This window comes from Staurois parvus, unplaced genomic scaffold, assembly GCF_062004578.1.
Source record: "Staurois parvus isolate SC_StPar_1 unplaced genomic scaffold, SC_StPar_1.0 ptg000086l, whole genome shotgun sequence".
NCBI classification, from domain to species: domain Eukaryota; kingdom Metazoa; phylum Chordata; class Amphibia; order Anura; family Ranidae; genus Staurois; species Staurois parvus.
Window position 1 is genome coordinate 4850603 of NW_028317882.1, and position 24811 is coordinate 4875413.

Consider the following 24811-nt stretch of genomic DNA (forward strand, 5'->3'; position numbering starts at 1 on the left):
GCACACTACTAGCTATGGAGGCAGATGCAGAAACGAAGAGTGCAGAGCGTAGGTTGGAAACTCTGGAGAGTTAAGGGACCACTCTGTGCAATACCACTGCACAGAGCAAGTAAGTATAAAATGTTTATTATTTTAATAAATAAAAAAAAAAAATAGCCTTTACAATCACTTTAAGTGCTGGGTATACTCACTGGGTATGGAGGAGCAAGGATCTGTGAGGGATTAAACTTAAAACCAAAAAAATGTATATATTGCAGCTTAACAGATCATTAAGTGTGGTGGCTTCATCAGTTTTCTTTTCTTAGGATTCTCCCATCTGGTATCACCTGGTGATCTGGCCAGTAACACACCTCATGTATTAGAGTGCCTCCACTCTGAGTGAAGGAGCAAACAGACACCTTTGGAGAGCAACAGTCTGGAGGGACGGTAATATTAGATGTACTAGCAGATTTAAATACAAACATATTGAGCCTAATTCCAACAAACACTTTAAAAGAAGTTACAGAAACATTTTTTTTCCTTTTACATTCATTCAAGTTGACCATAGTAAGCACCCCTGTCAGTGTTAAATGGTTTGTCTCAACCCTTCAACTTCTACATCTACCACACAGCGTGCTCTGTTGAAAAACAACAGACTTATTGGCAGGATCACTAGGTTAAAATAAAAGAAAGAAAGACTAAAAATAATGCAACCATCACATTTAAGAATTGGTAAGCTACAATACCATAAAAAGCCATTTTTTTTTAAAGGGAGGGGGGTTAATACTACTTTAAGAATCAAGGGATCCCTTGCATGGGCATGGAGACGGTGTCTCCATAATAACGCATTAAACATAAAAATGACTGACCAAATAAATGGCTCATATCAGAAATGTGAAATGATCCTGAAGCAAAACTGGTTAAAAGGGTTGCAAAGACAAAAATACCTATGGTGTGGTTCTGGCTTGCTCTCTGCAGTGCTCTTAAAATTCTTCAAATATATATGCTGAATTTCACTTCCAGAAGCAGGGGATTCTTTAGAACACTCAATTAAAATGGGTTCATGCGTCTCTGGAGATGAATACCATGATTCACTCATTGTTGGACTTTTGGGTATTGCTGCCCTTGATAAGTTGTCCATTTCATTTGGAAAATCAGGCACATTCAAATCATTATCCTGAGGACTTGCGGTGTCACTTTCCTGTGTCTCTTCTTCCAGTTGATTCCAGAGTTTTGCGGACTTTTTTTTTTTTATTGTGAATGTTTGTGATATTTTATGATCGTTCTTTTTACGTTTTTTCACTTTTGATGGTCCTGCGGTTTCTTTGCTTTCAACGCTTTTTAGTTTTTTTCTTCTTTTCCTAGTATTTAAGGTCTTTGATGCTTTTTCATCACTGTCTTTCAAAGCTTTCTCTTCATACTGACCTAGTGGTCCACTCACTTTCAGCTCAAAACTTTCTTCCTTATCCTTTTGCAATTCTGAAGGCTCCCTTGAGTCAGCAGATGCTTTTCCTGAAATATACACATAAAATGTACAGTCCAATTTGTAGCAATGCTATCCTCTCAAATACTACACAAAGCAGATATAAGAAATGCATTGCCCCTAACAAGTCAGATATACAAGTAAATCCATTATATAACTATAGCTTGAATATGTTTTGGTATAAACCTGAAAAAATCTAAAATTGTGACTGTGTCTAAACATATATGGACCGAACTGTAATAAAAAAAAAAAAAAAACAAGGGTATCAATGGTATGGCTCTGGGAAGAGTGGGTACCCGATTTTGACAGGTACCCGCTTCCACTTCTGCCCTGACCGCCTAGCCGATCGGAATCGGAAGTTGCCCCCCACCTCCCTGGAGTCTTCTAGGGCACGTGACAGGTCCCAGAAGACTACAGGGCCATTTACAACACGCAGCACTCCTCACGCATGTGAGCAGTGGGCACAGGGCAGTGAAGCTGCAAGCTGTCACAGCCAAGTGCCCACACTTAAGATACCGGCGCTGGGGAGAGAGGTCAGCTGATGAACCCGGCTGGTATGAGCACACACGTCGGATCGAAAGTCAGGTAAGTAGCTGATTTTTTAAAAGTCAGCAGCCACAGTTTTTGTAGCTGCTGACATTTTTTTTTTTTTTTTTTTTTTAAGAGTTGAATGGAGCTCTGCTTTAAGCAATGTGTCTACAGCAAAGTCAGAGGCTGTCCCAGGAGAAGAGATTAAAGAGGTTCGCCTGTGTCCAATTATCTATGACCTCCAAAAGAAAAAAAAAAAAACAAGATTCTGCCAATTAAACCAAACATGGAGGCTGTAAACTCCACCCTAGAAAATTGGGGAAAATGCTGTGGAGCAGAAGGGTGAATACAGTGACCAAAGAAAGACAGAGTCATTACAACTGTGTGCACAGAGGCTACTAGTGTCCTGTGGAGATAGACTACCCCTCCCAAAGCAGCATTACAGACCGGCCTGAATCTTCATTCCAGCATAGTCCTGCTATAGTCCCCCAAGGCTAAGCAGAGGAGTCAACAGAAACTGGAAGCTGCAGAAGTAAGCCTCAGTGGCTATGAAGCAGCAAGGAACCTTGCATTTGAGATTCAAATCAAAGCTTTGACTAGACCAGTTCACTGTCTGAAAGAAGATCTAATATTTGCCTATTCAAATATGTTGTGTGGCAGTGTGAGGTCCTGCCACTGTGAAAACGTAGTGACACAGGGTTTGCAGGTATGTAGAGTGCGGGCTCCAGAATGTCATTTCTGAGAAGAAAGATTGTTTTTCATCTTTCTCCTAGTTTTTGTAATTACCTAATCAGGGGCTGGAGCTCAGAGATTCCACAGTGCTTTGGGATGGAAGGAGTCTCCAACGCAGTGTCCGAGTCTTGACAGTAACCAGCAAGCTGAGTGTACAGGTGCTCACAGCCTTTATAATCTAGGACCTGACAACAGTTTAGGTCTCCACTCCAGAGAGACAGTCTGTGCAGAAGAGTCAGAGAGTCCGCATGGGGTAGCAAGAGCGTAGCAAGGAACTGGAAGAGAGCCGAGATACAGAGTACATACAGGAGCGCTGGGTTTGATGTTCAGAAAGGCCACGGCAGTAAGCCTGAGCAGTGGTGCAACTAGAAAGAGTCACGAGGCTGATCATCATTTATGCTCGTGTTGATGGTGGGAAGCCCTATGTGGGAAACCGATTTTCTGTGTGAACTTTTCCATTTTATTAATAAAAGTGGGCCAGCAAGCCCTTAGGCCTGATTCAAACCTATGCAGTTTGCTTTTGATCCATTTCTGCAGTGCTTTTTATGGTGCGTTTTTGCACACACGTTTGATGCATTTTTCTTTAATTTTTTTGTTTTTGTTATGCAGGTTAAAAACGCAAAATGGGTCAAAAACAGACCACATGTGCTAGTATACATTTCTGCCGTTCCCTGACCCCTTCCAAAAAAGCAGCGGCTGAAAAATGCATAGATGTGAACGTGTCTCATAGGAAACCATGTTAAATGGACTGTAGTGCGTTTCTGCAAAATGCACTAAAAAACACATAGGTGCAAAACAGGCCTTAAACAACATTTCAAGAGTAAACTGAACTCACTGGAAAGCAGTTCCACTGAGTAAACCCCCCCCCCCCCCACAAAATCACAGTTAAAAAAAGGCAAACGTTTACATGGGCTATACCTCCTTTTTAACAAAAACGTATAGAAATGTTGAATAAGAAAATTTCCACTTTCGTCATGGGAAACCACGACACCAACAGTTTCAGGGCCCGTTCACACCATAGAGCAAAGACATTTTTTGCATGCATTCTGCAAGGGCACAGCAAAATCAATTGTTCTCTATGTGCCCTGTTCACACCACAACACTAGTGTCGCATGCAGATTTTTTCTGCGCAGGAATCTGCAAGGTATATAAAACTCACCGACGCACGCATGAAAACTGATATGAACTGATGTCTCTGCAAGTGAAATTTGCGCATCAGTTTCCATGCACATATGGTGTGTACGAGCCCTCAACAATTTAGAACCAGGATCAGGAAATCTTTCAACTAATTTTTACCATATTCTGTATATCAACAATATTTCAAACAAATCTATTCTGTAGATAGAATGACAGTATTCTGTCACAAAAAAAATTGCCAAAAATTTACCCAGCTTAAAGCGGAGGTCCAGTCAAAATAAATAAAAAAAAAAATTAGCAGGTACAAAAACTGTAGCTGCTGACTTAAAAAAACAGACAATCACCTGTCCCTCGATCCTGCGGTGTCCTCACACTGGCCATGTTTACTGGCCGTCCTGTGCCCAGCTCTAAAGCATCTCCCTGTTCTGTATACATATGGAAAATCTTATCACAAATATAAAAATTAATACAAATACAATAAGTTTAAAACAAATGAGTGATTAACTTTTTTTTTTTTTAATAACAAACAGTGACATACTTTTGCTTTTTGGTGAATATTGTGGGAAGGCTTCCTCCACATCAAATGTACAATTCCTTCCGGCTTGTTTTACTACCCACCAAGATGACGGTGGTGCAGACACTCTTTTGGGTCTTGAGGAGATGCTCTCGTTCTGGTCATCAACATCAGCCTGCAAATATTTCTGCAAAACTAACCTGTCTACCTCAGTAGATCTTGATTTTTTCTCTTTATCTGGAAAAGTAAAAAAAAAGTACCATCTTAGGGTTCATTCACTCATGTGTCAATACCCTGTGTTTATGCAACATTTATTCCACATTTTTAAAGCCTCAGAGCCACCCTCAATGCCTGCCATGAATATTATAATGGCACCACACAGTGCTGTTCACACAGGAGCTGTACAGTGCCTTGAAAAAGTATTCATACCCCTTGACATTTTCCACGTTTTGACATGTTAAAACCAGAAGCATAAATGTATTTTATTGGGATTTTATGTGATAGATCAACACAAAGCGGCAAATAATTTTGAAGTGGAAGGAAAACGAGAAATGGTTTTCAAATTTTTTACAAATAAATTTCTGAAAAGTGTGGCGTGTATTTGTATTCAGCCCCCTTTACGCTGATACCCCTAACTAAAATCTGGTAGAACCAATTGCCTTCAGAAGTCACTTAATTAGTAAATAGAGTCAACCTATCTGGAATTTAAACTCAGTATAAATACAGCTGTTCTGTACAAACCACAGAGGTTTGTTAGAGAACAGTGGTGAACAAACAGAACCATGAAGGCCAAAAGGAACACACCAGACAGGTCAGGGATAAAGTTGTTTAGAACTTTAAAGCAAAGTTAGATTAAAAAATATCCCAAGCTCTAAACATCTCACGGAGCACTGTACAAAAATGGTATGGCAGTATGGCACAACTGCAAACCTACCAAGACATGGCCTTTTACCAAAACTGACATGGTAACTCTGGAGGAGCTGCACAGATCCACAGCTCAGGTGGGAGAATCTGTCCACAAGACATAGTCATGCAGTCTACAAATCTAGCCTTTATGGAAGAGTGGCAATAAGAAAGCCATTGTTGAAAGAAAGCCATAAGAAGTCCCGTTTGCAAGAAGCCATGTGGGGAACACAGCAAACATGCAGAAGAAGGTGTTCTGGTCACATAAAAGCAAAACGCTATGTGTGGCAGAAAACTAACAGTGCCCATCACCCTGAACACACCATCCCCAACATGAAACATGGTGGGGACAGCATCATGCTGTGGGGATGCTTTTCTTCAGCAGTGACAGGGAAGCTGGCCAGAGTTGATGGGAAGATGTATATAGCCAATCTTAGAAAAAAACCTGTTAGTCTGTAAAAGACTTGAAACTGGGTGGAGGTTCACCTTCCAGCAGAACAACGACCCTAATCATACAGCCAGAGCTACAATGGAATGGTTTAGATCAAAGCATATTCATGTGTTAGAATGGCCCAGTCACAGTCAGACCTAAATCTTGAGTTATTTTGCAAAGAAGATCGGCAAAAATTTCACTCTCTAGATGTGCAAAGCTGGTAGAGACATCCCCAAAAAGACTTCCAGCTGTAATTGCAGCGAAAGGTAGTTCTACAAAGTATTGGTGGGGGGGATTGGTACTGAATACAAATGCTTGCCACACTTTTCACATGTTTATTTGTAAAGTTTTGAAACCATGCATCATTTTCCTTTCACTTCACAATTATGTGCCACTTTGTGTTGGTCTATCACATAAAATCCAAATAAAATACATTTTCAATTTTGGTTGTAACATGACAAAATATGGTAAGTTTCAAGGGGTATGAATTCTTTTTTAAAGGCACTGTAGTGTTGTGTCGTATTACAAAACTAAGCAGCGTGTCGCCTTCATGAGGCATCAAAGCTTAACAGCCGCCCCCACTGATTTCAGTGGTAATGCTCTGTAACCAAACCTTAACAGTACCTAGAACATTTATGGAGTGTTAGTGAAGCATTTATAAAGTGTTAGCTGGACACTGGGGGAGAGACAGTGGAGGTTCTGGTATCCCAGAAATAATAGGGGGAAATAATAAAGAAATAGGACAGAGCAGTTCCAGCCACTTCCTGGTTGTACAGAGCAGCCGTGTGGTAACACCATTTGCTTCTGTGCACAGGCAAAATCATCAAGCCAGCCAGCAATACTGCAAGTGCCAAGTAGGCATTGAGTATTATTGTCAGTGGTGAAGCTTTTTGTTTTGGCAAAGTTGAGTTAGACCAAAAAAAGGTGAGCTAGATCAAAGTACACGAATCCATCAATCAGAAAATTCACAAAAATGTCTTCTATCACAGAAAAACCTAGCTACAGCTCAAAGTAGATAATTTTCTCTACATCACTTTAACACGGAAGTAAAGTTCTGGTAGTAAAACGAAAAAAAAAAAAAAAAAGCCGTCCCGGCTCCCCAGCACTTCCATCTTCACGTGGACTTCCTTCCAGGTTCAGAATCTTCAGCTGCTTGAATAGCCGGGCTGCAGTGATGTCACTTCCGGAGTCACATGCAGAGCATGCCGTAAATGTGTCTGAGATGCGCATGTGCACAGAAGGGTGTCTTCTGTTAGAAAAGCCCTGCCTGTCAGCAGATTTTGCATTAGGCTTACTACCACTTAAAGCACTTCCCACCAAAAAAGGCAACACTTTTTTTCAAAGGTCTCTGAAAAAAAAATAGTCAGGGCAGAGATTTACCTCCTGATGATACTTAAGGCCAGTTACTGATGTAGGCCAGACTGGAGAAAAGGATAGCATGTATCCCACGCAGTACTTACCAAGATGGAATTGCATAATCTTGCAATGTATGTCTTCCCAGTGTGATGGTAGACTTTGCAAAAAGTCAGATTCCTGGGCATCAAGAGGGTAGAGATGAGAGAATCTAATAGGCCCTTGCCCTTCAGGACTGAGCCTTCAACAGCCATGCTGTTAAAGCCAGCAACCGAGAAGTAGGGTGATGGACCAGTCCTTGGAGCAGAAGATCTGTACATTCTGGAATGAAGAGTCCACCAGGAGTTTGAGTATGTCCAAGCACCATGTCCTACTGCGTCAGTTTGCTGGAATAAAAACCACAGAAATGCCCTCAAGCTCAATGCTGTGGAGCAGACGAGGAAGTAGCTGTGGAGGGGCTAAGGAGTATAATAGGTTGAACTGATCCCATGGAGTCACCAGTGTGTCCACTGCCAATGCCCAAGGGTTCATGGACCTGGCACCAAACCAGTTAATTTAGTTGCTGAATCTCAATGCCAGAAGATCCATATCCAGTGTTTCCCTACCCATAGCAACAGGCTTTGAACACCTCCATGTGGAATGCCCATTCCCCCAAATTAATACAGTAAGAGTTGAGATAGTCCACCTGACAACTTTCCACACCACAGATGTGGCCTGCGAACATGCAGTTCTGCCCAAGTGAGAATCAAGTCTGCTTCTGAGCAGCAAACTTTCTAGTGCTTTCTTGATGGCTGATATAGACCACTGCCATGGCATTGTCTGACTTGATTCTGATTGGATTACTTTGCAACTGACATGTAGAGCATAGAAGGTTGAACCAAATTTGAGTTCCAGATTTCTGATGGGAAGGCGAGCTTCCTCCAACAACCAAATACCTCTAACAGGCTGGAATTCATCATTAAAAGTTTACACTTCTTTAGAGTAAAGTATTTCCTTGATTCTGGCTCTGGATTAAAAATCTACCATATTAAAGAAAATTTAAGCATTGTAGGTCAGACGCAAGGAGCAGTGCAAAACAAAGTCCTTTTGTCCCACACTGCCAGAATGTTGAGTTGCAATGGTCTGAAATGAAACCTAATCCTACACGATTCTCATTTTTGATACATGTGCAGCAAACACTTTTTACATTGTGTTCTATAGACCAACATTTCAGCCAATGAGTTATCTGCATACTTACCGACAGGAGACTTATTCAGAAAATAATACAATAAATATCAACTAATCCACAATAATGTAGGTGTAATCTCTAAGAGATCTACAAATAAAAGGGTATGAGCTGGACATTCCAACATTATAGAAATCAGGGCCTGTTTGCAAAAACAAGGATTTGGGAAGGGTTTTCAAAAGGTTGTCAAAGGGATACCCAACACTGATTCATCCTCAACAGGTAAGGTCAGTTCTTTAATAAATCAGGAAACTGCTGGATTTGCCTTGGGAACAGCTCACTTTCTTGATGGAGGCCTCCTCAAAATGATATTAGAATGGTCTGTAAAACATTTGGGAGGAATAGTTTATCATTTATCCCCCTCACTGTACAGACCACTTTCAAGTAAGTGAGGGTATACTGGAAAAGTTTTCATAGTCTTGGGGCCTCTCAGTGAACCCAGACTAGTAAAAAGCACTAGTAGAAGCTACAAGCTATTCTGTTTCTAAGGATGTGGAATGCATTAAGAACCAGCATAGTATCTAAGCCTGTATGCTATGGAAGTGACTGCGGCTCCTCAGGGACAAATACGTCCATCAAGGATTGTGAAACTTTCATCAGACAGACTCCACAGCAGAGGGCTCAGAGGTTTCTACAGCAGCAGGAATGTCAGCTAATGATTCTGGAGGGGAAGGTACAAAAGACTGCTTGCAGCCTCTGCATTCAGTGTCCGTAATCAAAGCTGCAGTTCGGCCCATACATTTCAGCATGGTTTTGGAGAACTCTTACTTGCATAAAGCTGAAGAGAAGGCCACACCAGACAGACCAGACAGAGCTATGTTGGATTCCAAGGAATGTATGGACTAAAGCAAGTGACAATTATCAAGACTGTCAGAGCTGATTCACACATGTGCGGTGATTCACACATGTGCGGTGATTCACACATGTGCGGTGCGGACTAAAGCTCAGGTTTCATAGCTAACTGACACAGTAGTTGTTCAGCAGTTCATGTCAGGTTTACACCAGGTTCAGGACAGGATTAGCTCAGGATTTTAACCTGTTCATATATATGTGGTTTAGAAAAGGTTCCCTTAGAAGTCAATAGTCTGTAATCCGCACCTGAACCTGAAGGAACTGCTCACAAATCGTACATGACTTTTTCAAACCGCACTGAATGCGCACTGCCAGTGGACAGGAGCCATAGGAAGCAATGATATTTCACGTCGTGCGGATTGGAAACAGATCAAACTGCATTCAATCCACATATATGTGAAAAAGCACTCAGTGTCAAGTCAATGAGAAGAAACACTGTAGGCTGCCTGAGAACTGTTACATTGCAAGCTAGAAGCCAATGCAGCAGGATTGCTCCAAATGTGTTTAGGATTCAACATGTTGCACTAGCAGCTTACTTAAGAATACACTATAAAAACCATGGGTACCCTTTGAAATACCTACTGAAAGCAGGAGAGATTCAAATGGCTGGAGGTAACCAGGTCAATGTAGGCAGCAGCAAGGACTAACTGAGGTGGAACCACGTGTCTTTTGCAAATCAGAGCAATGGCGAAAATATACTACCTCAAAGTAAAAAAAGCAGGAAGAGACCATGGAATTTGTAGGTGTCACTCAGAACTCCATTTTTGTTGAAAGCACCTAGCAAAGGAGCTCAACGTTTACAATAAAAAGAATAGCTCCCAATGCTCACCCCATTCAACCTACTCAATATAGAATCTTCAAAGACTGCATTACACCAGTGGCTGTCCCATAACTCTGGAACTGGAAAGCTCTCTGCAACTAACACAGTTGTATTAGAAGATCAGCTCAGCAGCACATAGATAAAGCCTTGAATGAAGAAAAAATAATCTTGGGAAAGAGAAAATGGATGATAAAAATAGGTAAAGTTTTCTTACCAGAGAAAAGACATCCATCCTTTCATAACACTAGCAAAAAAAAACTGGGGCATGCTTGAAGCTATTGGGGTTTAACCAGGCTGACAATTTTTTTTAATTGCCAGTGTCCAAATCCTACTGTAAGCAGCAGTAATACTCGACTGTCTGTGAATCTTGGGTCTTTTAATGAACAACAAAGAAAACGATTTACCTATTAATGGAGATGATGAATCTCTTCCATTCTTTTGGCTCTTCCTTGAATCTGTAGCACTATTATCCATCTTCCTTGCACTGGTATAAGTAACCTATTTAAAAGGAATAATTTGATTAGAACAATGCTGTAATTGTTTTCTCGCTAATGTCTCAAAGTCCTGTTGAATTACATGTAATACATTCAAACAGACTCTCTGTCACTGGAGAAGTGGTCAAACTGCTGCACGTATAAAAAGAAGGCATGTACAGGTACCTACACAAACCTGCTACACCCTTCTAAAAACTTCCTTTTATGTCCTAATTTTAAGACCGTTCTAACAGGCTCCAGCTCTTCCAGGTAGTTTCAGTTCTTGCCACAAAGCCCTGCCCCTACACCTTTCCTATAGTCCCTTCAATATAATGGGCTGGACAAAAGAAACAGGAAAGAGGTCATAAGGAATAGGCAATTTTTTGTATTAGCAGGAAATGCCAAAGTTGTGCTTATCAAAACAGCTAGGGATTCAGCTGTAACCTTAAAGCGGAGTTCCAGTTGACTTATAAAAAAAAATCAGCAGCTACAAAAACTGTAGCTGCTGACTTTTAAACTACAGACACTTACCTGTCCCTCGGTCCAGCAGTGTCCTCACCACGGCTGGTTGCACCAGCCGTCTTCTCTCCCTGGCGTCGGCATCTTCAGTGTGGGCACCCGGTTGTGACAGCTTGCGGCTTCACAACCGGGTGCCCACTGCGCATGTGCAAATAGCGCTGCGCTTTGTGAATGGTTCTGTAGCCTTCTGGGACCTCTCACGTGTCCCAGAAGACTACGGGGAGAGAGGGGGAGGACAACTTCCGTTTGCAATCGCCTTAGGCGATCGCAGCGGAGGTGGGAGCGGGTACCTGTCAAGTTTAACCGATTCCCGCCCGCAATGTACTGCGGCCTGGGTGACAGCTACAGGCAAAGTGACGTACCAGAACGTTGCTCTGGCTGTACAAACACAGGGGGGGCTGGAATGAAGATACCAGAGAATGTGACCCAGTGATCATGTGATCACTATGTGATCACAATGTAAGCAAAGCTGTTATGAATCAATCTCATTCATAACAGCTGCTTCTCCTCCTAGTGAGCTGTGATTGTCCCACAGCTGTCACATGGGCCAATCACAGCACCCTGTACCATGTGAACAGCTCCAGCCAATCACAGACCACTATCTTAAGCTGTCAAAAACGTAACTCATTCATAACAGTTCATGAATGAGTTAGGTTCATGACAGCAAGCTTTGCATAGCAGGAGAAATGATCTTCATTTCTCCTGCAAAGCAAAGTGAAAAAATAAAAATAAACAATCCCTGATCCCCCCCCCCCCCCACAGTAGTACAATGTTACTATGGTAACATTGTACTAGTCTGATAAAAGTATTGTTTTTTTTTTTTTTTTTTTAACTACTTGCCAACCGCTTAACTGCATTTTGCGGGCAAGCAGTAGCTCTTGGCAACGCGACACAATCTTGCGTCGCTTCATATTTTGGGGTGTGAACGCACTTGCGCCCCCCCGCCCCAGTCGGTCCAGGGAGAGAAGAGAGAACACCGCACCGAGTAATAGCACTACATTTTTTACACACACACAAACAGAACTATACTAGTGCCTCCTTTGTATAGTGTCCCCAAATATGCAGTTAGCAGGATCGGCCACGTTCGCTGCCAGCACTAGCATTTATCCCCTCCTCTGTTTTTCACTGAAGATTTGTACCAATTGATTGTGGGCCAAGGCAATTTATACGCACAACAATACGTGGCTGCCTTCCCAAATTCAGCTCTCGCCAGACAATTCACATTGAAACTTATGACAGTTTCTGAATTTAAAACGGTTTTGGGCCTAACTCTCAACATTACATTACATTCTCATAATATAATTCATTATATGAACCCAGCATTACAGAAAAGAACGAACTGCGGTCATATTGGTCCACAGACCCAAGTCATCATATGCCCGCGTTCTCTGCTGTTACATACAGTGAAGGAAATAAGTATTTGATCCCCTGCTGATTTTGAATGTTGGCCCACTCACAAAGAAATGGCATTGTAAATGGGTCGTGGATGGGTGTTCCAGCATGACAATGACCCAAAACACACGGCCAAGGAAACAAAGGAATGGCTCATGTGCGTGTAAAGGCAGGCATCCCAATACTTGAGCAGGATGCAAAGCAACAGCAACCAATTAATGCAGCAGTATGGAAAACCACACACACCTGGTACTAGAACAGGATGCTGGAAGGAAGACAGTGGTATTGGGGTGTAGGGGGACGCAGAGGAGAGGAGTGGGAATGGAAGGGAGGAATTTCAGCACTAATCAACACTGGAGGAGGATGTAGGTACTGCAGATGTGATAAGTGTTGGATGAGGAGTGCAGTAGAGCTGCAGAAGTGACCACTGGTGGAGGGCCTGTGCAGAGATGAGCAGTTGTGAGTGAGCAGTGCAGAGGTAAACAGTGGTGGTGGAGGAGAGCAGTAAATAAACAACAGCAGAAACAAGAGATGGACACGAAACTCAGAAGTGAGAAGTAGACAATTTTATAGTTAAATATATCTTTTATTCAAGGAAAAAGGTAAGCACAAATACCAGCAGTGCAAAAGACGCCCATAAAGGCAAAGGACTACAAAACATGTGAGCAAAATCAAGGACAAACAATTCTGGTACATGTAATCCATTTAAAATATGTATTTGGGCATATGTGCAGTAGTTGTAAACCAGAACACAGAGTACAAAGTTAAGAGCAGTGTACAATTTTTCCTGATTAAAAGAAACAGAGAAGTAAACAAAAGTAAAAAGAGTAGAGAGAGATAAGGAGGAGGGAGTGGGAAGGGGATGTGGGGACCACGCAGACAACTAGCCTAAACAAACTAAAAAAAGGAAACAGGGAGGATAAATAGAACCAGGCCACTAGGAGGAAAACAATTGCCCCACTCTGGGATACTATACCTCATGGTGCATCCGTGCCAGGGAGGCAGAGGAAGAGTACATGACCCAAGCTCTCCACAAGGTAAGACATTTTTCCATTGCCTCTCACTCCTGAGCTAGGAGCTCCTCCATTCTCAAAATATAATTCATTATATGAACCCAGCAAAGGAGGAGAGGTGTATGGGAGGTCTTCCAGAAAGCAGGTATGAGCTGCCCGCCATCCTAAAGAAAAAAAACAAAGACCTGCCTTCTGACTTCACCAGGCAAATACGTAATGCGGCTGAGGTGAGAGAACCGGTAGAGACTTGTAAGAACGTTCACAGCCCCAAAAAAGGGCACAAAGCTCATATGGGGGCATCACATTCTTGATCTTGGTGGAAGGACACGCAAACCAGTCCGGTAGACGAGCCCCCCCTCCCCCCTCCGGCAGGCTTGGGTAAAAGAAGTAGACCATTTTAAAAACCATTGTGCTAAGGGATAATGTAAATGTGTCGGTGTCTGTTAGGATTTTATTAGGCTCAGTAATTAAGAGTCAGGTACTATTGTTGAGTTGTATTACCATGCATTATGCAACATGTTAAGTTAAAATGGCCTATTCATTTCAAAGCTGCACCAAAAAAGTTGCATGTACAATTCCTTGAACAGAGCAGACTACAAAACTCATCCGTTGGCAAACTGTACTGGGGTGCAATTCAGACACTTCTGCTATGTAGGCTCAGGTTCTAGTTAAAGTAGAAGAAAAGCCTAACTCTAACCATTCCTACTGCCCTCCTCTTACATATCCTGCACACCCTTTATAAAAAAGATTTGTGTATTTTTTTAATCAGGTCCTATTCAGTCATGTGATCTAGCAGCTCCAGTTCCCCTGCATCAGTGAGCGACTGCTGCAGGGGAGAAGTGAACATGCCGACAACAGCTGGGCCATGGGAAGCTATGAGTGAGGTAATGGCTCCCAGAATTCACAGCTATGGTCAAGTGCTCCCTTACACAGCCCTTCCCACTGTCAATGCAATCTGGCTACACCCAACATTCACTGTGGTATGCATAGAACACCACATCAATTTTCTCATTGGAGTACCCAGGGGTGCCTTTTCAGTTGTTTATTGACACTGGTATAACATTCAGAAACCTATTCTGCATTTTGAATAAAAACTATGGTTTTAAGACCAATACTTGAATGGGAAAAAAATACATTTAGTGTGTTTTTGTTTCTTATAATTACATGGTCATAGTTATTTGCCTTTGTATAGCATTGTTAACATTCTTATAATACCGGTAATTCTCTTCTTGGGTTACAGTGCAGTAAAAATTTTGGTCCTCAAGTAAAAAAGTTTAACAACCCCCTGCCATAAAGGTCTGTTTTCCCACAAGTGAACAATTAGAGAAGAGCAGTCACTTACGTTAAGCACCTCATGTGGAACATTCTTTTCCTTTTTTTTATTCTTTTTGCTATCAATAGGATTTTTTACAGTTTTCTTGTTGCAACTTTTAGAACCATTTTCAAAATCTGTAATATCATGAATAACGAATTCATCTTCATCCACCACAGGAAGGTCAGTAAAGTCAGTGACGTCAAACCTATCACAATAATAAGGACATATGAATTTATTTTTTTTTCAAATCGTGAAGAACATACAAACCTATGTATGTGTTACTAAGAAAGCACACAAAGAGGTTAAAAGTTCTACATATACATATTCTCTGACAAATTACCACTTGTGGTGCAGAATACAGGTGAAATTCGAAAAATTAGAACATCGTGCAAAAGTTCATTGAATTCAGTAAGGCAACTTAAAAAGGTGAAACTAATATATGAGGGAGACTCATTACATGCAAAGCAAGATAGTTCAAGCTGTGATTTGTCATAATTGTGATGATTATGGCTTACAGCTCATGAAAACCCCAAATCCACAATCTCAGAAAATTAGAATATTACATGCAATCAATAAAACAAGGATTGTACATAGAACAATATCGGACCTCTGAAAAGTATAAGCATGCATATGTACTCAGTACTTGGTTTGGGCCCCTTTTGCAGCAATTACTGCCTCAATGCGGTGTGGCATGGAAGCTATCAGTCTGTGGCACTGCTGAGGTTTTATGGAAGACCAGGATGCTTCAATAGCGGCCTTCAGCTCTTCTGCATTGTTCGGTCTCATGTCTCTCATCTTTCTCTTGGCAATGCCCCATAGATTCTCTATGGGGTTCAGGTCAGGCGAGTTTGCTGGCCAATCAAGCACAGTAATCCCACGGTCTTTGAACCAAGTTTTGGTGCTTTTGGCAGTGTGGGCAGGTGCCAAGTCCTGCTGGAAAATGAAGTTAGCATCCCCATAAAGCTAGTCTGCGGAAGGAAGCATGAAGTGCTCCAAATTCTCCTGGTAGATAGCTGCGTTGACCCTGGACTTAATGAAGCACAGTGGACCAACACCAGCAGATGACATGGCTCCCCAAATCAACACAGACTGTGGAAACTTCACACTGGACTTCAAGCTTCTTGCAGTGTGTGCCTCTCCATTCTTCCTCCATACTCTGGGTCCTTGGTTTCCAAATGAGATGCAAAAGTTGCTCTCATCAGAAAACAGGACTTTGGACCACTGAGCAACAGATCAGGTCTGTTTTTCTTTAGCCCAGGTAAGGCGCTTCTGACGTTGTTTGTTGTCCAGGAGCGGCTTGACAAGAGGAATACGACATTTGAAGCCCATGTGCAGGATCCGTCTGTGTGTGGTGGCTCTTGATGCACTGACTCCAGCCTCAGTCCACTCCTTGTGAAAGTCCCCAACACTTTTGAATGGCCTTTTCCTGACAATCCTCTCCAGGCTGCGGTCATCCCTGCTGCTTGTGCTCCTTTTTCTTCCACACGTTTCCCTTCCACATAACTTTCTATTAATGTGCTTTGATACAGCACGTTGGGAACATCCAACTTCTTTTGCAATTGCCTTTTGAGGCTTTCCCTCCTTATGGAGGGTGTCAATGATGGTTTTCAGCACAACTGTCAGGTCAGCAGTCTTTCCCATGATTGTGATTCCTACTGAACCAGACTGAGAGACCATTTAAAGGCTCAGGAACCCTTTGCAGGTATTATGGCTTAATTAGCTGATTAGAGTGGGACACTTTGAGCCTAGAATATTGTACCTTTTCACAATATTCTAATTTTCTGAGATTGTGGATTTGGGGTTTTCATGAGCTGTAAGCCATAATCATCACAATTATGACAAATCACGGCTTGAACTATCTTGCTTTGCATGTAATGAGTCTCTCTCATATATTAGTTTCACCTTTTAAGTTGCATTACTGAAATAAATGAATTTTTGCACGATATTCTAATTTTTTGAGTTTCACCTGTATGTAATCCAATTAGCTATAACAGATAAATGCACAAGCAGTGTGGTTACCCTACTGCAATAGCACAAAAAAGCTCTGTGTCAGACTATACATGCAGTCAGCATATCCATCTATCATAAAAGGTTCTGTGTTCAGTGTTATGACCAGGAGGTGGATGTACAGTAGATTCTGCATTTGGGGTTAAGAATGAAGGGCTGATGTTTCTCATACAAAGAAATTGGGGGGTGGTTCCGATACTGTCGGGTATACTGCTGCCTACATGAGGATTGAACACTGGCAAATAAAACAACTGCAGCCCAGGATATTCCCTCCTCTACCAAAAAAGGTACTGCTTGAGGCAAACTGAGACGAGAGCATGAATCAAACACAGAGGGGTATGACCTGTGTCCCTCATTAGACTCCAAGAAACTGATATTACAGTGAGTATAAAACTCCCACTTTCTCATTCTTGTCCACTGAAGGACACAGGTATTCAAATAATGTTGGGACATCCAAAAGCAGTCCAACAAGGTGGTCAGCTCAGCAACAACCACAAACAGGCCTAACAAAAGGACAGTCTGTGGCCCACAAGCCACCTAAAGGACCAATATTTGAATCTGATATCGGCTGATTGTCCTTAATCAACCTGATTGCACCAAAGCATGTAGAACAGCAACAACCTTCTGTGTAGAGAAGAAAGGCCCACAAAATGATGTGGTCTAGAAGAAACAGGTCACGAGGGGGAACATTAACAAAAAAGGGTACTTGTCAGTCTAAGTGGGAAAGCCTTAAGCCCAGTAAACCTGACCCCTATGATCAATGACTAGAACTTCCATGTCTAAGAGACTGTCTGGCTAGACAACTAACCACGCTAAGCTTCAGGGAAAGCCTGAATTTTCTAGAAAAACCACAGTCTAAAAAGGGGTCTGAAGTGACTCCTGAGACCGGAGAACTCCGGAATATTGATCCCACAAGTCATCAATGCTGATGAGTGCATGAAAGCACGCCCACAAAGGTAGGCAGGAGATAAAAATTAGACCTCAACCACTTGCCGACCGCATTATACTACAGAATGGTGGCTTGTACAGGCACAATCACGTACCTGTACATTGCCACTTTCTTCCCCCGGTAACCCGCGCTGTCATTGGCTGCAGCCCAAGTTGGTCAGCAAGTCCTGGCCAATGATTTTGGCCAGGACCCTGCAAATCAGCTGCAGCCAATGTCACACAGGGTCTAAAGCCTGCCACAGATGGATCAGAATTCAGCCAGTTCAGCAGGAACTGGACACATTTTAATCCATCTATGGGCAGACTGGTTGTACTGAATTTGATCCACTGACAAACTTCAACACAATCAGCCTGCTAGATTTTTTTTCGCTCCGTTATAGTCAGCGGCTATATCCAGCAGCAGTGATGATTGTATTCTGATGGCTAGGAAACCTTTCCGCTGTCAGAATACAATAGCTAGTGTTGATGTGGGAATTGAATAGCTTTTGTTCCTCCAATCTCTTATCCAGGTCCAGAATAATAATACAAAAAACTGAGTGGCGCATGAAATCAATGTCTATTACCACATGAATCAGTTTATAAAGTCTATAACATTTTGTAGGTGTTCCATCTGGGAGGAGGCAAGGAATCCTGCAGCTCCTCGAGCAAAGCAGGGTAGATCTTCACTGGTAGCCAGACACAAAAGAAGGATACAGGATGCAGTTGTGATAAAACTGATGATTTTAATAAAAACAATATCTTTACACTTACAGTGTAACTGACGTCACAGTGTGTGAATAGGATCCCCAGTACAGTGTTAACAGGGCAAACCAGACACAAGGGAGGAAAGGATACAGCCGCTCTAAGCTTCCTGAGGTTGTCAAGCTGGAATTGCTGGCACTGGTACACTGAGCCAGCTCCAGAAAGGATAGGTGCTGTTTCAGCTGTAGCAATCTATGTCAGCAAACTGCTTCCTGAGCTACTGCTAGACTGAATAGGCAATGTGTTTTGAGCCTACGCCACTTTCTCAAGCCTAATGGTGAAATTGACAGGGGAAATTAAACGGCGTCAAAGAAAGGCGCTACAGGGTACGTGAAGTCAAAGTCATACTTCGTACTCTTAAAATCACATACGCGTGGATCATTTTTCACATGCTGTATATAAAACTGGGCATCTGTAAACCCTATGCACAGAACTGGAAAAAAATTTTTAATAATTAAAAATTGGATCTATAGAGTGGAATACAAAATGGGGAATAAAAACTATATTTCTCAGCTGTCACTAGTATACACACTTTGGCCAGTAAAACAATATTATCACACAAAAAGAAACGCTATAATAATGAACAGATAAATGTAAATTTACGACAAATACATACAGTAACCACAGTCGATGTATGAATGAGTAAATATTTAAAAAACTTTATTAAAAAAGGAATGAAAAAAACTACTAAAAAGTTCTAAAATTTTACGTTACATTTTCTATTCCCTCATGTAACTCCACTCCAGAAGTGCCACAAGCTACAGTATGTCACCGTGATACCTTTTGGATTTTCACATTAAAAACAAAAGTTCATGTGGGTCTGAATGAAGGATTAGATGTAAGCTCTATGCTATAGTAAGTAAGCACTAATCAGTTTAAGGCTGAGGGTAGTTTTATGGATTGGTATTTATATACCATTTTATATTTTTGCTAATATGTGTGTGGTAAGGTAGCATGTATGGTGGATATCAGGCAACTCGGATGCTAAGCAAAAGATCAACATGGGGAACGGGAATGCTCTATAAAAGGAGAGATATCAGCAGACATCAGTCCTAATCAGATGTGCTGCGCATATACTGCATACATTTAGCAAGCAGTTTTCCAGTCAATCTGGATAGCGGATATGTGGAGACCAGATCAAGCAGCAATAGTGAGGAATGTTGACTGATGTCAATGAAAGAAGAGTTAAAAAAACTCTTTTGGTCAGAGATATCCATTTTCCTGAGAAACTAGCAAAAAATGGATGCAGGCTGGGTAGAGAAGGTTATTCTGGACTGGCCTACAAATTTTGTTTCATGTGGGCAGCAAGAGGAACCAACAGCATCTGCATTTGTGTCCCTTAATGGACAAGAAAAAAATAAAATAAAGCATTTCCTCTACGATCAAGGTAAAGCGGTATTAACCCCCAAATCAATTATGCAATATTATGCAGCTTCCCAATCTTTAGATGTGGTGGCTGTATTCATTTTCTTTTTTTTTTTAGGATTTTTTCCCCTTTGTTTTCACCTGGTGATCTGGCCAGTACCATATCTCTATAGAAAGACATCACTCTGGATGAATGAGAACAGGGGGCACAATAGATGGCAGCATTGTCAGTTTGGGGGCAGGTGAGTGTTAGATGCACTATCAGATTTAAATACAGTAACACACTGAAGCTGAACTTCTGCTAATACTTTAGAATCAGTTACAGCAAACAGTTTTTTTTCCTTTTGTGATTTTACATTTAAAAGCTAATAATTTTAGGCACCCCTTCCAGTGTTAAACGTTTATCTCATCACTGAAAATGCAAGAGAGCTAGCTCTGGCTGGATAAAAGCCTAAAAACGGAAACTAATGCAGCCATCACATTTAAGAATTGGTACGCTACAAAGTAGCAAATGTTTGATTTTGGGTTTAATACTGCTTTAAGGCAACTGTATGAAAAAAATGGTAGCTTACTATATCTTACTGTTACCACAATTATTTGGGTGTACAAATGCTTTGAATCTGTGTGTTACTGCATAATATTGAATAGAGAAAGATTGCTCATCCTAAGTGAACTAAAATAAAAAAAAAAGCACAGCTGTTTCATATAAAACTCTTCCGCATTAAGGAAAAAGAACAACTAGGTAGAGGCCACTAAACAACATTTTGGGGCTCGGATGGCCTAAGGACTAGTAAATGTAATGCTGCCACTATGAGGTGAATGGACACTAACCCAAAAAAAAAAAAAAAGGCAGGAATCCCCACCCATTCATAACCCTTTTCAGTTCAAGCAAGCCTAGGTTTTGTAGCAAGCAATGAGGAGGAAGAACACAAGCATGAAGGGAGGGATTCTGTGTCCTGTGATGTATCCCAAGAAAAGAATTTCACAGGTAAACCTGTTTTTATTTATTTATTTACTTTGATGCGGATTTTATAGACATTATACAGGACTATTTGGGACATCCAAAGCACTGAACATGAAGGGCAGACAACACAGCAACAAGGTGAACATGTCCAAAACCCTGTAACAGGGGATCCCACTACATAGTCGCCAGCAAGACTTTTTACTGCAGTTGGTCAAGGCATAAACATCTACTTGGTAGAACTTAGTAAACGTGTGAAGAGAGGACCAGGGGGCAGCCTTACAAACTTGAACAAAAGCATGATGCTGAATTAAGTGACACTCCTGGTGGAATGGGCATTAACTGGAAAAGGATGAACCGTGCCCTTGATACTACAGGGAAATGAGTTGACAAATCCACCTAGAAAAAGGAGAATGAGAAGCAGGCTGACCTTTGCAAGGACCCTCTGGCAGAAGAAACAGGGAAACAAATGTGTATACATAACGAATCTGGCCCATTTTAAATATAAGGCAAATGTGAAACTGCAGCTTACGAAAAGTGCTCTATCTGCTCTAGTACAATAAACCAAAACAGTGCAACAATCAATAATAAATACAGTTAGGTCCATATATATTTGGACACAAGCACAATTTGTTTTTTTTTTATTTTTTTAGGTATTTACCAAAACATGGATATGGGCTGAAAGCGCACACTTTCAGGTTTAATTTGAGGATATGTACAGTTGTGTTCAAAATAATAGCAGTCAGACATCACTAACCTGATCAATCACTGTTTTTGGTAGAAATGATATTTCTACATGGCAAATAATTTACTAGCAGGTGTAGTAGAGTAATAGAAATCCAACAGACCCAACAGTCATGACACTCATGCTGCTGATTCTGTGTAACTGAATCCCTAATTGAAAGGGGCATGTTCAAAATAATAGCAGTGTGGAGTTCTATTAGTGAGGTCATTCATTCTATGAAAAACAAGTGGCATTTATTGCCCTTATTTAAGGAAGGCAGGCAGCAAATGTTGTAAATGCAGGTTATAGGGCATTTCTCTCTGAAATTCTGAGGAAAATGGGTTGTTCCAGACATTGTTCAGAACAACAGCGTACCTTGATTGAAATGTTGATTAGAGAGGGGAAAACATATAAATGAAGTGCAGAAAATGATAGGCTGCTCAGCTAAAATGATCGCAAATGCTTTAAAATGGCAACCAAAACCTGAAAGACGTGGAAGAAAGCGAAAAACTACAATTTAAATGGATAGAATAGCTAAAATGGCAAGGACTCAGCCAACAATCAGCTCCAGGAAGATCAAAGAAGGTCTAAAGTTACCTGTGAGTACTGTTACAATTAGAAGACGCCTATGTGAAGCCAAGCTATCTGCAAGAAGCCCCCGCAAAGTCCCACTGTTGAAAAAAAAGACGTGCTGAAGAGGTTACAATTTGCCAAAGAGCACATTGACTGGCCTAAAGAGAAATGCTGCAACATTTTGTGGACTGATGAAAGTAAGATTGTTCTTTTTGGGTCTAGTGGCTGGAGACAGTTTGTCAGACGACCCCCACACACTGAATTCAAGCCACAGTACACTGTGAAGACAGTGAAGCATGGTTGCGCAAGCATCATGATATGCGGATGTTTCTCATACTACGGTGTTGGGACTATTTATCGCATACCAGGGATCATGGATCAGTTTGAATACTTGAAGAGGTCATGCTACCTTATGCTGAAGAGGAAATGCCCTTGAAATGGGTGTTCCAACAAGACATCGACCCAAACACACCAGTAAACGTGCAACATCTTGGTTCCAGACAAACAAGATTGACGTTATGGAGTGGCCAGCCCAATCCCCGGATCTTAATCCAATAGAAAATTTGTGGGGTGACATCAAAAATGCAGTGTCTGAGGCAAAACCAAGAAATAGAGAAGAACTGTGGAATGTAGTCCAATCATCCTGGGCTGGAATACCTGTTCACAGGTGCCAGAATTTGGTTGACTCCATGCAACACAGATGTACAGCAGTTCTCAGAAACAGTGCTTATACAACTAAATATTCATTAAGTGATTCCAAGGAAAGCAAAATCTTCAAACATTTTTCAGTTTATATAGTGAATGTTTGAGTTTGTAAAGAATACAAACACTGCTATTTTTTTGAACAGTCTAATATTCACTTTTCTTCAATTTTTTTTTAGAGGAACAACACAAATTTGATATATTTTTCTTCATGTTTTGATTTGGAATAGAACGTGTAGTGTTCCCAATGCATTTGTGAGTATGGAAATAAAAGCTATTAGAAGGATTTTGAGCTTTATTCACTTTTTTTCAACACACTGCTATTATTTTGAACACAACTGTACATCCAAATTGGAGGAAGGGTTTAGGAATTACAGCTCTTAAGAGTAGACATCCCCCCTTTTTCAAGGGACCAAAAGTAATTGGACAATTGCATCAAAAGCTGTTTCATGGCCAGGTGTAGGCTACTCCTTCGCTATTTCTTCAATTAAGCAGGTAAAAGGTCTGGATTGGATTCTAAGTGTGGTATGTGCATTTGGAATTTATTGCTGTGAACCTACATCATGTGTTCACAGGAGTTGACCATGCAAGTGAAACAGGACATTTTAAAGCTTCAAAAACAAAACAAATCCGTCAGAGAGATAGCAGCAACATTAGGAGTGGCCAAATCAACTATTTGGTACATTCTGAGGAAAGAAGAACGCACTGGTGAGCTCAGCAACATAAAAAAAGCATGGACGTCCAAAGAAGACAACAGTGCTGGATGATCGCAGGATCCTCTCTATGGTAAAGAAAAACCCATTCACAACATCCAAACAAGTGAAGGACACTCTCCAGGAGGTGGGAGTATCATTGTCAAAGTCTACAATCAAGAGAAGACTTCACAAGAGCAATTACAGAAGGTTCACCACAAAAGTGCAAACTATTCATAAACCTGAAGAATAGAAAAGCCAGATTAGACTTTGCCAAAAAACATCTAAAAAAAGCCAGACCAGTTCTGGAAAAGCATTATTTGGACGGATTAAACAAAGACTATCTGTACCAGAATGACAGGAAGAAAAAAGTCTGGAGAAGGCTTGGAACAGCTCATGATCCAAAGCACACAACGTCATCTGCAAAACATGGTGGAGGTAGTGTGATGGCATGGGCATGCATGGCTTCCAGTGGCACTGGGTCACTGGTGTTTATTGATGATGTGACAGAAGACAGAAGCAGCCGGATGAATTCTACAGTGAACAGCTCATGATCCAAAGCACACAACGTCATCTGCAAAACATGGTGGAGGTAGTGTGATGGCATGGGCATGCATGGCTTCCAGTGGCACTGGGTCACTGGTGTTTATTGATGATGTGACAGAAGACAGAAGCAGCCGGATGAATTCTACAGTGTTTAGAGATCTACTGTCAGCCCAGATTCAGCCAAATGCAGCAAAGTTGATTGGACGGAGCTTCACAGTACAGATGGACAATGATCCAAAACACACTGCAAAAGCAACCCAGGAGCTTTTGAAGGAAAAGAAGTGGAATATTCTGCAATGGCCAAGTCAATCACCTGAGCTCAACCCAATTGAGCATGCATTTCACTTGCTGAAAGCAAAACTAAAGGCAGAAAGACCCACAAAGAACAACTGAAGACAGCTGAAGTTGGAGCCTGGCAAAGCATCAGAAAGGAGGAAACCCAGTCTTTGGTAATGTCCATGGGATCCAGACTTCAGGCAGTCATGGTCAGTAAAGGATTCTCAACAAAATATTAAAAATTAACATTTTATTTATGATTATATTCATTTGTCCAATTACATTTTAGCCCCTGAAAATGGAGGGGCTGTGTATAAAAATGGTTGTAGTTCCCAAATTTGTACATGATATTTATGTTCAAAATTAGCATACGAGGATTCCAACACATCAGCGTTATAAAAGTTAGTGAAGCGTACACAGACAGACCAGGTCGGTGATTAGCAGAATTCAGAAACAGATGCCTGATGTTGGAACGCCTAGGAGGCACTAACTGTCCTGGTGTAGTGCGTCATAACAGGAAAGGGAGGCACCTGCCCCTTAATAGCATATGCCTGCACAACCACCTACTCTTGTAGGTGGGGCTATAAAACCCTGTTTGGTCATGG

The 24811-nt window shown here is 41.4% G+C and overlaps 1 protein-coding gene across 3 annotated transcripts in view; it reads right to left on the minus strand.

Annotated features, from left to right (window-relative positions):
* Positions 1-24811, minus strand: part of CENPC (centromere protein C) — a 149156-nt gene that overhangs the window by 54470 nt on the left and 69875 nt on the right. For all 3 annotated transcript variants that reach the window (XM_089669985.1, XM_089669986.1, XM_089669984.1), the window contains exons 15-18: positions 14699-14876; positions 10364-10457; positions 4398-4610; positions 927-1491 (exon numbers count right to left, since the gene is read on the minus strand). In XM_089669985.1, coding sequence (XP_089526111.1) covers positions 927-1491; positions 4398-4610; positions 10364-10457; positions 14699-14876 — 1050 coding nt within the window. The remainder of the gene's footprint in view (positions 1-926; positions 1492-4397; positions 4611-10363; positions 10458-14698; positions 14877-24811) is intronic.